Source organism: Aquarana catesbeiana, unplaced genomic scaffold (assembly GCF_042186555.1).
Source record: "Aquarana catesbeiana isolate 2022-GZ unplaced genomic scaffold, ASM4218655v1 unanchor228, whole genome shotgun sequence".
Taxonomy (NCBI): Eukaryota; Metazoa; Chordata; class Amphibia; order Anura; family Ranidae; genus Aquarana; species Aquarana catesbeiana.
The window spans coordinates 2,770,539-2,783,937 of record NW_027362655.1 but is presented as its reverse complement, the minus strand read 5'-3'; the positions used below and the strand labels follow the sequence as shown (position 1 = coordinate 2,783,937).

The 13,399-nt window shown below is 43.7% G+C and overlaps 1 protein-coding gene across 1 annotated transcript in view; it reads right to left on the bottom strand.

Moving 5' to 3' along the window:
- Positions 1-11,352, bottom strand: part of LOC141121710 (uncharacterized) — a 191,243-nt gene extending 179,891 nt beyond the window's left edge. Inside the window, exons 1-5 of the mRNA XM_073611426.1 lie at positions 11,263-11,352; positions 4,344-4,471; positions 4,134-4,257; positions 3,920-4,017; positions 3,603-3,830 (exon numbers count right to left, since the gene is read on the bottom strand). Coding sequence (XP_073467527.1) covers positions 3,603-3,830; positions 3,920-4,017; positions 4,134-4,218 — 411 coding nt within the window. The 5' untranslated portion in view covers positions 4,219-4,257; positions 4,344-4,471; positions 11,263-11,352. The remainder of the gene's footprint in view (positions 1-3,602; positions 3,831-3,919; positions 4,018-4,133; positions 4,258-4,343; positions 4,472-11,262) is intronic.
- Between the last annotated feature and the right edge of the window lie 2,047 nt (positions 11,353-13,399).

The following is a 13,399-nucleotide window of genomic DNA, read 5'->3' as shown; positions in this document are numbered from 1 at the left end:
AATTGCTCTATTAGAGATCATGCTAGACCTGGGCATTTGACAGAAGACCCAAAGCACATGCCCAAAGTGCCTAGGTAGAGCAACATCTATGGCGAAAATCAACATTTTTCTGCCAGCTGAACCCCAGAATCTCCATAAATCCAGTCTAGATACATAAAGTGTGTCTACAGCATAAAGAAGGAAGATTATCACCCAGTCTTTGCCCTACTCTGGACCAATCAGTGAGCAGTATGGGTGGAGGAATGTATTTAGTGTTAATGACCCACCTGTGCTGATCTCTGTAGGAGTGTCCTCCTCTGTAAATGTCCCCGTTATTCCATCCTCCTCCATAGACTGCTGATCATCCCTCTCTTCTTTTTCTGCTTTCACTTCAAATTCTATAGCGATTGAATCTCCACACTAAATCAAGAAAATGAAAGTGAATATCATCTGTAAAATATAAGCTTTATTGTGACATCACCTAAAAAATCCACACATCATCTCTAGGAGACAATGTTCTAGATGCTCCATCCACCAACCTGTCACGAATGTCACGACTACCCAAACGCAGGTGGTCAGACACTATAGCTGGCTACTGTGTGCTTCACCTATAGCAGCCCCTGTTCCCTTAAGACAAGCAGGCCTTGGTTGCCTGGTACTTGGTTGCCCCCAGGACTTTATACACAATGCTTTAGTGTCTGGCCACAACGCCAAGGCAGATGCGAACTGAGCAAAGCAAACAGGTACTTGCAGTTTAGCAGACAGATAGCATGGTTCAAAGACAGTTCAGGTAAAGGCTGGCTGAGTTCAGGGGATACTCCAGTATCCAATCCGGGTCATACACAGGAGATCCAACAGCAAGCAAGGCAGACTAATGGGAGGCTTGACCTAGAACAATGCAGGTGAGTCTGTCTCTATCACAAGTGAGGGATAGAGTGTTCAGTTTGCTTATATCAGGTGACTGACCAGATCAATCAGCTAACAGGTGAACACAGACAGGGAAAAAGCAACAGCCAACACCGGGTGCTGGAATGAGGAACAGGGGCACTAAGTGATCATGACATCCCCCCCCCTCTGAGGAGGGGCCCCCGGACCCTCAAAGACCAGTTGGACATCCCACACAGGACCATCAGACTGGGCAGAAGTCCGTGTATCCACAAGGTCAGGCTGGTTAGCAGAGGACATGTCACAGGGGTCAAGCCGGACAGCTGAAATATAAGCGGAATACAGAGAGCCCTGGAAAAAGGATTGAAAGCCCCACCTGGTCGAATGAGGCAGTTTATCCAAAGGGTGGATTGAACCTCTTAGACCGGTTAGAGAAGTAGGGTGGGGCCAGGTTATAGAAAGTCCTGAATAAGAAAAAGCAGGAAGTTCAATGGGCATGGGCTGGACTAGCATACTTGATGCAGTGACTGATAGGGCCGCATCGCCAGGTGCAGCGACTGTCTGAATCGTTTCATTAGGTATAGCGACTGTCTGAATCACATCGCCAGGCATAGCGACTGTCGGACTTGCGGACAAGTTAGCCTGGCTGTGCATCCAAGGGAGTTTAGCGACAGGCAAAGGTAGGGGTAATCCAGGGGATGTGACTTCTGAGGACTTAGAGGAAGTTTTCAAACAGGGCTCAAGGCTGCGAGACAACGGATAAGTTTGGCTTCTAGGAGAGGATTCAGGCTGTGGCCATTGGCTGGAGAGGTGACCTATAGAGAATTCAATAGACTTGTCAGCATCTTTTGGTATAACAGAGTCATGTAAAGGCAAATGGTTATGCAAACTAGGGTCACATTTGGAAACGTTGTCACGAACAGGATCTGAATAGGACTGGAAAAAAGGCAAGTGACTGGTACTGGCCACACAAGAGTTATACTTGCATGGTTTCATTCAGAGACTTCGGTTCAGGGTAGTGCACTAAGGAGTCTTCGATGGGAGTCTGATAAGCCTAACCTGAACTGACTTCTAATGCCGCCTACGCACATTGGAAATTCCAGCCAGCAAAAGATTGAGAGCATGTTCTCAATTTTTCAGACGGAAAAAGTTCCTATCCGAAAATGTGATCGTCTGTAGCAATTCCGACGCGCAAAATTCCTACGCATGCTCGGAAACAATTCGACGCATGCTCGGAAGCATTGAACTTCATTTTCTCGGCTCGTCGTAGTGTTGTAAGTCACCGCGTTCTTAACGGTCGAAAGTTCAGCTTTTCACTTTTGCGTGACCGTGTGTATGCAAGGCAAGCTTGAGCGGAATCCCGTCAGGAAAGCCATCATATATTTTTCCGACCAAAATCTCGATCGTGTGTACGCGGCATTAGAGCTGGGTCATTCCACCCAGAGTCAGGTGCCCAGCGGCAGAAATCTTTACAGTATTGTTCAGCGGTGCATTTATCCTGACGTATTGACCTAAGGTTAGCTTCAGCTGAACGGGCACGTTCAGGATCATCATACAGTAAACCCAAGGCTTTGAAAAAGGCTTCAACTGACCCTCTCACTGGGTCATCTGTGGGGAGACAAAAAGCCCAAGACTGGGGACCCCCCTGCAACCATGTAATAATTAGGCTGACCCACTGTGCTTCAGAACCAGAGGAGTGTGTGTGGTTTAAGCTTAAAGTATAGCATACAACTCTTTTTAAAGTTAGAAAACACATGGGGGTCCCCAGAAAAATGGTCAGGCGGCTTAACTTTGGGCTCTGGCTCCTGTGTTACCGCTGGAGGTGCGTTTACACGCACAGACAGTTCCTGGACTTGGCGTGTCAGTTTGCAGAGTTCCTCAGCAAATAAGAGAGTCTATGTAATGTCCATCTTCACGGAAATTTTTGTTATTGGCTTGTGATAATGTCAAACCCAACGCAGGTGGTCAGACACTATAGCTAGCTACGGTGTGCTTGACCTATAGCAGCCCCCTTTCCCTTAAGACAAGCAGGCCTACCGGTACTTGGTTGCCCCCAGGACTTTATACACAATGCTATAGTGTCTGGCCACCACACCAAGGCAGATGCGAATTGAGCAACGCAAACAGGTACTTGCAGTTTAGCAGACAGATAGCATGGTTCAAAGACAGTTCAGGTAAAGGCTGGCTGAGTTCAGGGGATAGTCCAGTATCCAATCCGGGTCATACACAGGAGATCCAACAGCAAGCAAGGCAGACTAATGGGAGGCTTGATCTAGAACAATGCAGATAAGTCTGTATCTATCACAAGTGAGGGATAGAGTGTTCAGTTTGCTAATATCAGGTGACTGACCAGATCAATCAGGTAACAGGTGAACACAGACAGGTGAAAAACAAAAGCCAACACCCGGGTGCTGGAATGAGGAACAGGAGCACTAAGTGATCATAACACAACCTTGTAACAGTGAGGGATGGTGTGACCTTCCTGTGTGGAATCCTGGGAATACAGAAGACGGGGACATCTCTCTGGTGGGTTCCTGGTATGAGGTGTCTTCATCTTATCCTTGTGTCCTTCTGAAAACTCCTCCATCACTCCATACTCCTCATCCTCCTCTTTATACTCTTCTTTAACATCAATATTATCATCCTCAAGGGTTCCGCTCTGGATATATAATAGAACATTCATTGTAACAAACATGTTGTGTATAAATCATAACTACCAATAATTGTCAATCATCTACCTGATGATGGTGAGGGATGGTGTGACCTTCCTGTGTGGAATCCCGGGAATACAGAGGACGGGGACATCTCTCTGGTGGGTTTCTGTAGCTGGATGACCCCACCATGGTGTCCTGGTAGAGATCTTTGTGTTCTTTTAGAAACTCTGACTCCTCCATCACCCCATCCTCATCATCCTCCTCTTTTATCTCTTCTTTAACTTCAATTTTACAATCTCTCAGGTTTCCTCTCTGAATATAGAATAAAAATGACATCAAAGGTAACAATGCAGATAATGTACAGATCCTAATGATACTATCAGTGATTGTTCCTCATCTACCTGATGATGGTGAGGGATGGTGTGATCTTCCTGTGTGGAATCCCGGGAATACAGAGGACGGGGACATCTCTCTGGTGGGTTCCCATTACTGGATCCATCTGTAGGAAACACACACACTGACTGAATACATTGTTTCTATGTGTTTATCAGATGATGGGGGATCTAGGTGGACCCTCCGTACTGCTCTCTCCTTTACAATAAAGTCTCCTCTTACCCGGTGATGTAAGGGGCGGCTGGTTCTCCATCATGACGTCCTTGTAGAGATCCTTGTGTCCTTCTAAATACTCCCACTCCTCCATGGAGAAATAGACAGTGACATCCTGACACCTTATAGGAACCTGACACACACAATGATACAGTCACCATCCAGACACATCCCTTGTCTGTTACTGGATAATGTCCCAGAATTCCCAGCACCGCTCACCTCTCCTCCATGATCTCTCTGGTGACTTCTAGAATCTTCTTTGTATTTCTCTATTCTATCAGGGAGGGAGGTGGAGGCAATGTGATGGTCATATGATCTCCAGACTTCACAGGAGGAAAACTCTAGATCTGAACACAAATAGTAACATTAAATGATATTCCCAGAATCCTCCTCACCTCTCCATTCAGGTATATTAAAGTCCCATTTCAGACTGAGGTATAATTCACCCACACAGGACCCCCCACACTACATAGTTAAAATATTTTTGCATTCTGTCATCATTACCTACAGCATAGGACCAACAGTCCCACTTTGCTAGTGAGGATGCCAAGGGTCCGCCCATGTCATAAGAGTATCAGAAGCAAAGCCAGATGGAGGGAGATTGGGAGGAGAAGCTGTGAGGTCAGTGTGATGTCATAGGACATATAGACTGGAGGGACATTTGGATGGGGAGATTTTAGGGGCCCTCTATATGAGGTCCCATGCAAACCAAATTATTGGTCCTGGGTGCGTCCCAACTCTCCTAAAGGAGATTTTAGGGGCCCTCTATATGAGGTCCCATGCAAACCAAATTATTGGTCCTGGGTGCGTCCCAACTCTCCTAAACAGAAGAGTTACATAGTGTTATATTCTTAATATCTAAATCTAATATCTAATTGGCTTTATAAAAAGAATATGCATTCTCTACAATTGTGTGAATGGTAGACTTTGAGTTGATGACGACTCATTAAAGGAGACTGCAAGCCTGGAACCTGTCAGAAATTGATGGATTTTGTAAATAATATATGTATGGTTTCAAAATATTCCTATGTAACATATACTCTGTTTGATATATGCATTTTTGTTTTAAGTGGTCTGATGTATAGTCTGAACGTCTCTCTCACACATATCTTGTTTCATGAAGAGAAGGTTTGTGTAAGAGGAACCAGATGTTGCTCTCTGTCAGCCCCCACTCTAAGGAAGGAGGAGAAAGGGGAGTGTATGGGAGGGATTTGTGTTTGGGCGCGAATTTGAAAGCTTGAGTTCACATAAGCAGAAGCAATATAGCTCTCTTTCCCTTGCTACTTCCTGCCTCTAAGCCAGACACATCTCCCTCTTCAAGACACACAGCTCTCTCTCTCTTCTATGCATACAGCATATCTTCCAGGACACAAGAAATTAAACGGCCATCTTTAAAAAGCCAAGACAAAGGAAAGCACATGACTTTAAGAACTCTTTTCAGATCTTTGAAACAAATGAACTATATTTGAACATTTTTTGCATATATGAAACAACACTAATTCTGAATATGAATGTACTTTTTTGTAAGTATTTTCCAAGTTTTATGTGTGTACAATAAAACACACAGTTTGATTTAAGTTGACTCAAGCAGACATAATTCCAAAATTTGTCTCAGGAGCAATCATCATTATTGAAAGCTTTTTATACAATATTAAGCCATTTATTACACATAGTTATTTAGTTACATAGTTAATCAGGTTGAAAAAAGACACAAGTCCATCCAGTTCAACCATAAAAAAAACAAAACAAAAAAAACAAAAAAATATTGTACAATTCAATATACCCAATACTATACCCACAGTTGATCCAGAGGAAGGCAAAAAACCCCAGCAGAGCATGCTCCAATTTGCTACAGCAGGGGAAAAAATTCCTTCCTGATCCCCCAAGAGGCAATCGGATTTTCCCTGGATCAACTTCACCTATAAATGTCAGTACCCAGTTATATTATGTACATTTAGGAAAGTATCCAGGCCTTTCTTAAAGCAATCTACTGAGCTGGCCAGAACCACCTCTGGCGGGAGTCTATTCCACATTTTCACAGCTCTTACTGTGAAGAAACCTTTCCGTATTTGGAGATGAAATCTCTTTTCCTCCAGTCGTAAAGAGTGCCCCCTTGTCCTCTGTGTTGGCCGTAAAGTGAATAACTCAACACCAAGTTCACTATATGGATCCCTTATATATTTGAACATGTTGATCATATCCCCCCTTATTCTCCTCTTCTCAAGAGTGAACAAATTTAGTTCCTCTAATCTTTCCTCATAGCTGAGCTCCCCCATGCCTCTTATCAGTTTGGTTGCCCTTCTCTGCACTTTCTCCAGTTCCCCGATATCCTTTTTGAGAACTGGTGCCCAAAACTAAACTGCATATTCCAGATGAAGTCTTACTAATGATTTGAACAGGAGAAAAATTATATCTCTCTCTCTGGAGTCCATACCTCTCTTAATACAAGAAAGGACTTTGCTCGCTTTGGAAACCGCAGCTTGGTATTGCATGTTATTATTGAGCTTATGATCTACCAAAACCCCCAGATCCTTCTCCACTACGGATTCCCCCAGTTGTACTCCCCTAGTATGTATGATGCATATTCTTAGCCCACAAGTGCATAACTTTACATTTCTCAACATTAAACCTCATCTGCCACATAGACGCCCAATTAGACAGAGCATTGAGGTCAGCTTGTAAATTGGAGACATCCTGTAAGGATTCCACTGCATAGCTTGGTGTCATCTGCAAAGACAGAAATGTTACTTTTGATCCCAGACCCAATATCATTTATAAAGATATTAAAGAGTAAGGGTCCCAGCACTGAACCTTGGGGTACACCACTGATAACCTTAGACCATTCAGAGTAAGAATCATTAACCACTACTCTCTGAATTCTGTCTTTTAGCCAGTTTTCTATCCATTTACAAACTGATATTTCCAAGCCTGTAGACTTTAACTTACACATGAGCCGTGTGTGCGGAACTGTATTGAACGCTTTTGCAAAATCCAAGTATACCACATCCACAGCCACCCTTGTGTCCAAGGTTTTACTTACCTTTTCATAAAAAGAAATCAGGTTTGTCTGACAACTTCTGTCTTTCATGAACCCATGCTGTCTGTTGCTTAAAATGTTTTTTTCCAGCAAGAACTCGTCTATGTGGTCTTTTATTAAATGCTCCAGTATCTTCCCGACTATAGAAGTTAAACTAACAGGTCTAGAGTTACTTGGTAAAGACTTTGATCCCTTTTTAATATAGGCACCACATTCGCCCTGCGCCAATCCAGTGGTACTATTCCTGTCATTAATGAGTCCCTAAAAATTAGATACAATGGCTTTGAAATTACAGAGCTCAATTCTTTTAGGATCCGTGGGTGGATGCCATCAGGTCCAGGTGCTTTATCCACCTTTATTCTGTCTAAATATTTCTGGACCATATTACTTTTGAGCCATTGTGGATCATTCGGGGCTGTGTCACTACCACCCCCATTATGGACATGAGCTCCCCCATGCTCCTTTGTATACACGGAGCTGAAGAAAGTATTTAATAAAATAGCCTTCTCCTTGTCCCCAGTCACCCACTCTAGATTATTTTGTAAAGGGCCTACATGCTCAGACCTGACCTTTTTACTATTAATATATTTGAAGAATTTTTTTGGGTTTGTCCTACTATTTTTTGCGATCTGTCGTTCATTTTGAATTTTTGCATCCTTGATTTCCTTTTTACATATTCTGTTAAATTCTTTGTAACATTTAAACGACACTAGTGTTCCTTCATTTTTATATTATTTAAAAGCTCTTTTCTTATCGTTTATAGCTTTTCTAACTTTGACCGTGAGCCACATAGGTTTTATTTTTAGCCTTTTAAACTTATTGCCCATGGGAATATACTTTGCAGTGAGGTCCCAAACAGTCTTTTTGAAGAATTCCCATTTCTGTTCTGTGTTTATCGATGCCAATATTCCCTTCCAGTCTAAGTCCTCGAGAGCAGCCCTCATCCTTGGAAAATTTGCTCTCTTGAAGTTAAGTGTTTTTATCTTTCCCGAATGTATTTCTTGTTTACAGCTAACATCAAATGAAATCATGTTATGATCACTGCTACCCAGGTGTTCCTTTATCTGAACATTAGTAATAAGCTCTGCATGGTTTGAGATTACCAGGTCCAACAGAGCTTCATTCCTAGCTGGGGCCTCAATAAACTGGACCATAAAATTGTCCTGTACTAGGTTTATAAATTTTTGCCCTTTAACTGTCCCAGCAGTGCCATTACTCCAGTCAATTTCTGGGTAGTTAAAATCCCCCATTATTATCACCGTCCCAGCCCTTGCAGCCCTTTCCATCTGTGCAAGGAGCTGAGTCTCCACCTCCTCCTTAACATTGTGTGGTCTTAAACAAACTCCAATGATTAACTTTGAACTACGCACATCTGTATGCAGTTCCACCCATAATGCTTCAGACTCATCACACTCTCCATCAATCAGGTCCTCTTTCACACTTGCTTTGAGATCACTTCTCACATAGAGACAGACCCCGCCACCTTTCCTTTTTACCCTGTCTCTCCGAAAGGGTGCATAGCCAGGAATATTAATAGCCCAGTCATGTGAGGATTGAAGCCAAGTTTTAGCAATACCGATTACATCATAGTTCACCTCATGCACCAGAGCTTCCAACTCACCTATTTTGCTTGGCAGACTTCTGGCATTGGTGAACAAACACTTTAATGCATTATTACATTTTGCTCTGGTGTTTTTCATATAATTTTTAGTAGTACAAATGGCACTACAGTTTCCAATGGCTGTTTGCAACATGGGAAATTTCTTGTCCCCTGCCATAACCCTCCCCCCATCTATCCCCATTCCACCCTCCATTAATGTCTGACCCCTAACTGACCTGTCTTCTTGATCTAATTCTAGTTCACCTTCCCCCCTCAATCCTAGTTTAAATACTCCTCCAGCCTTCCCATAAACCTCTCCCCCAGCACAGCAGACCCCATTCCATTCAAGTGCAAACCGTCTTTAGCATATAGGTTGCACCCCAATGAAAAGTCAGCCCAGTGCTCTAGAAACCCAAATCCCTCCTCCCTACACCAGGTCTCGAGCCATGCATTCAGCTCTCTAATCACCCCCTGCCTTTCCTGTGTTGCGCATGGCACCGGTAATATTTCAGAGAATATCACCTTGGAGGTCCTTCCCTTCAGCTTGCAGCCTAGTTCTTTAAATTGATTCTTAAGGAGCCTCCACCTTCCATGTATACTGTCATTGGTTCCAAATTGGACCAAGACAGCTGGGTCATGCCCAACCCCTCCCAGTAATTTATCCACCCGGTCCACCACATGCTGAACCGTAGCACCAGGGAGACAGCAAACCATTCGGTTGAGGCGATCCTGGCGACAAATTATTCTATCAGTCCTTCTGATTATAGAATCCCCTATAACCACCAACTGTCTAGGCCTACCTGCACTCCCCTCACCACCTCTACTAGATGGGCTGCTCTCCCGGCTGTTAGGGGTAGCAGTGACATCTAGGGCTGCCAACTCTGTGTTTGCCACCTCCGCATCTTCACCCAACTTGGCAAATTTGTTTTGATGCACAAACACAGGACTGGCCTTCCTATTCTGCGAGCCTTCCACTCCCTCTAACTACATTAACCCATCTTCCTATCTGATAATCCTGACTTCCCCGTCCACCATCCACATCAACCCTACTGACCACCTGCTCAGGGAGCAGAGGACCCCCTTCAAGGTTGTCCTTTCTGCCCAGTGTTGCAACTTGCTCCTCCAGATCTCTAATGCGAGCTTCCAGAAGGGCAACCTACTCACATCTGTCACAGCGGTATCCATCCTGGAGCTGTTGCACCAATTTTGCATACATGTGGCACACTGTGCACGGAGCAAAACCTTCAACCCTGCTAGCACTCATTTCCCAGTTACAATACAATTACTTAAGGGAAGTTTAAGATGTTACTTACAGATTAGAAGACTCCTGTTTTAACTCTTGTTTTCAACTCCTGGTTTTTAACTCTCCACTTTAGTTCAAAATTCCACTTGTGTTCACAAAATCCACATGCAAGCCACCATCAGCTGGGAGCAAGCTCCAGGGGAGTTTGTATAGACACTTTTACCCTTAATTAGCAGGGAAAAAAAAGGTGTTTAAAAAGTGTCAGAAAAAAAGGAGGAAAAAAAAGTATTTTAAAAACTGATAGCAAAGGAATAAAAAAAACCCCCTAAAACAACACTTGCAAGCAGAAGCAGTCAAAAGCACAGCTCCTGGTTTTTAACTCTCCACTTTAGTTCAAAATTCCACTTGTGTTCACAAAATCCACATGCAAGCCAACATCAGCTGGGAGCAAGAGTGGACTTTGACCTTTACCATACAGAACTCTGTCAGGAATCTGTGAAAGTAAGCTCTTATGTGATCAGGTGACGTGCGGAGGAACGAAGTGTAAATACCAGACAATTTTCTCCAGAGCTTCTAATGGTGGGGATGGATTTTGCTGAGTGCTGGTGCCAAGTTTCCACCCCCCAGGATCACTGCAGGTGTGGAGAAAAGCTGTGTAAGAGGATATGGAGGAGAGATGAGGAGGAGATCCAGGAATCAGGATAAAGGTCAGGACAAGCAACAGACGAGCGCATCCAAGAGATGAAGCCGGGGTCACTACACAGAAAATCAATCCAAGGAAACAACAGGCAGGACGAGGAATAGCAAGAAGGAGCTCAGAGACAAATGAGAATATTGCTCAGCCAATGGGAGATTATCTCAGCATGACTTACATAATGAAGGAGATGAGGGGGAGGGGAGGAAGTCACTTATGGTGACCATAGATACATGGAAATTCAGCCGGTTCAGCAGGGATCGGTCACATTTCCATCCATGTGTGGTCACTACCGGATAAAAGTCACTCCATCAGCGGCTGCAGCCAATAGCTTCATCACTGATCTGTGTATTCTGAGAGCGGAGGAGCGCCCCCCATTGTCAGAATACAATAGTGCAGCGGGGAGGATTCCCCCATCCCCCTCCAATGTGTGGATGGGGGAATCACTTCAGTTTTTTTCACTCGCTGGCTGAACGATAAAACTGAACCATGTATGGCCAGCTTTGGAAGCAAAATATATTAATCATCAACTGATCCCCCTGAAGGGGTTAATCTACATATTACCTCCTCTGCTGCCAGATCCTGCAGTGTCTTTTCTCTTATCAAACGGAATGTTCTGTCTTTACCTGACATCACTTCCTGTCTGTATTCCATAGAGACTTCCTGTCTGGGTAGAGGTGTGATCACCACCTTGTGGAGCTCAGAGGAACTCCAGCTCAAGAAACATCTCGTAGTGTGAACACGGCTGTTTCAAGTACAGAGATGAAGATACTGCAAGCTGTTTGAGGAGTCATGTTGAATTGTATAACACACAGAACAGGAAACAGGAAGTACAAGCAATACAATATTACCATAGAATATATTACAATAGAGTCACTGTATTTGTATAAGAACTCCATAACATCTCCCTTTTTTTACATTCAATCCAAAAATGTGTAAACAACCTAAAAACGGATTGTGAACCGTCTTAAACATAACATACTGTGTTACCGGTAGATACACTGCAGATGGAGTCTATTTGGTGGTCTTGAAACTCGAACGCTGCACAAGACCACAGTGATTTTTCCTGGGGAATGCTGTTTAGTTCCAGAAGGTGTTGAAGAGCTGCTCTCTTTCCTGGCTGGTGTGTTTGGTACAGAAGAACTTACTGGTATATGTGGCTTCATTATGTCATCCTCATGGTATCCTTCAGATATGACCGTAGTATTGTCTCTGCTTTGCTTACATGGTCCAGTAGGACAACGGGCATTGTAGGACTAGGGGCATTGAACACCTCAGGAGGATCATGTGCAGGATTGGCTTGTGCTGTGAGTTGTTCTGCCACTCATAGGTCCACTCGATTGCGGTGGTAGAGATTGCCTTCCACATCCACAAGATATGAGTAAGGAGCAACCCCCTGAACAGAGGTGCCCAGTCTCCAGTGACCAGTCCTGTCACCAGGCAGCAGCTTCCTACGGATTGACTCTCCAATGGTAAGTCTTTGGCAGACACATCATATGTCAGTTTGGAGATCTGTTTCCTGAGTTTCTCCAGTACACCTGTAACCACATAAGGTTCAAGCATTTTTTTTTTGCCACAGGTAATGAAGTCTTCAGTCTCCTTGACATCAAGCACTGAGCAGGACGACTGTCCATACCTTCGGTTGGGGTGTTCCTCCAATGTAGAATGGCTTTCCATGGGTTATTACCATCATATTGGGACTTGTTGCAAAGATTCTTTACAGCCGATCCTGCTTTGCCATTAGCTTGTGGGTGCCACGGGGATGAGATAAGATGTTCAAACCCCCAATTTGTAGAGAACCATCTGAATTGCTCACATGCAAATTGAGGTTCGTTATCCTAAATTACTCAGTTTGACAGACCATAACGGGCAAACTGTACTTCACAACACTTGGTTGTAGTTTCAGCAAACAAGTCAGGAAGGTGCTCAATCTCCCAAAAATCTGAAAAGTGATCCACAATCAGTAGAAAATTTTGCCCAGAATAATTCAGTAAATCAATGCTTACAATTTGGCAAGGCCAGGTGGGCAGCACATGTGACATTATGGGTTCTTTCTGTTGTGCCTGTGCATATTCATTGCATGCCGAGCAAGAGCTAACAAAGTCTCTAATCTGGTTATGCATGTTGGGCCAATATAAGGTATCCCGTGCCTGCCTATAGCATGCTTCTCCACCAATGTGACTGGCATAAATGCGTGTCACCGATCTTAGAGATTTAGGAATGATGACTCTTGACCCCTTGTAAAGTATGCCATTCTTAATGTCAATTTCATCTTTGAAAAGTCCAATATTCTCTCACAAGTAATGACACTTCCATCCTTGAAGCTGACCAACTATTCAGAACAGCAGATTTACGTGCTTGCAAACTCTCATCAATTTCTGTGGGCTGTTTTATCTGAAGCAAAAAAAAAAACAAGCTGGTTTGTGACATCTGAATAGTTGATCTGTGACAGGACATCAAGGTCCTGTTGAACATTGTAGACCTTCTGCTGTAGCTCTGCTAAGAGCGTCACTAATGAACATTTCAGGTCCAGGTTTATAGACAACATTCAGGCAATAGTTTTGTAACATGAGCAACATACTCTGTATGCGTTTGGGTGCACATAAAAGTGGTTTCTTGAAAATAGATATCAGAGGCTTATGGTCAGTTTCTGTTGGGATCTCATCACGACCATAGAGGTAGTGATGAAGGCGCTGGCAGA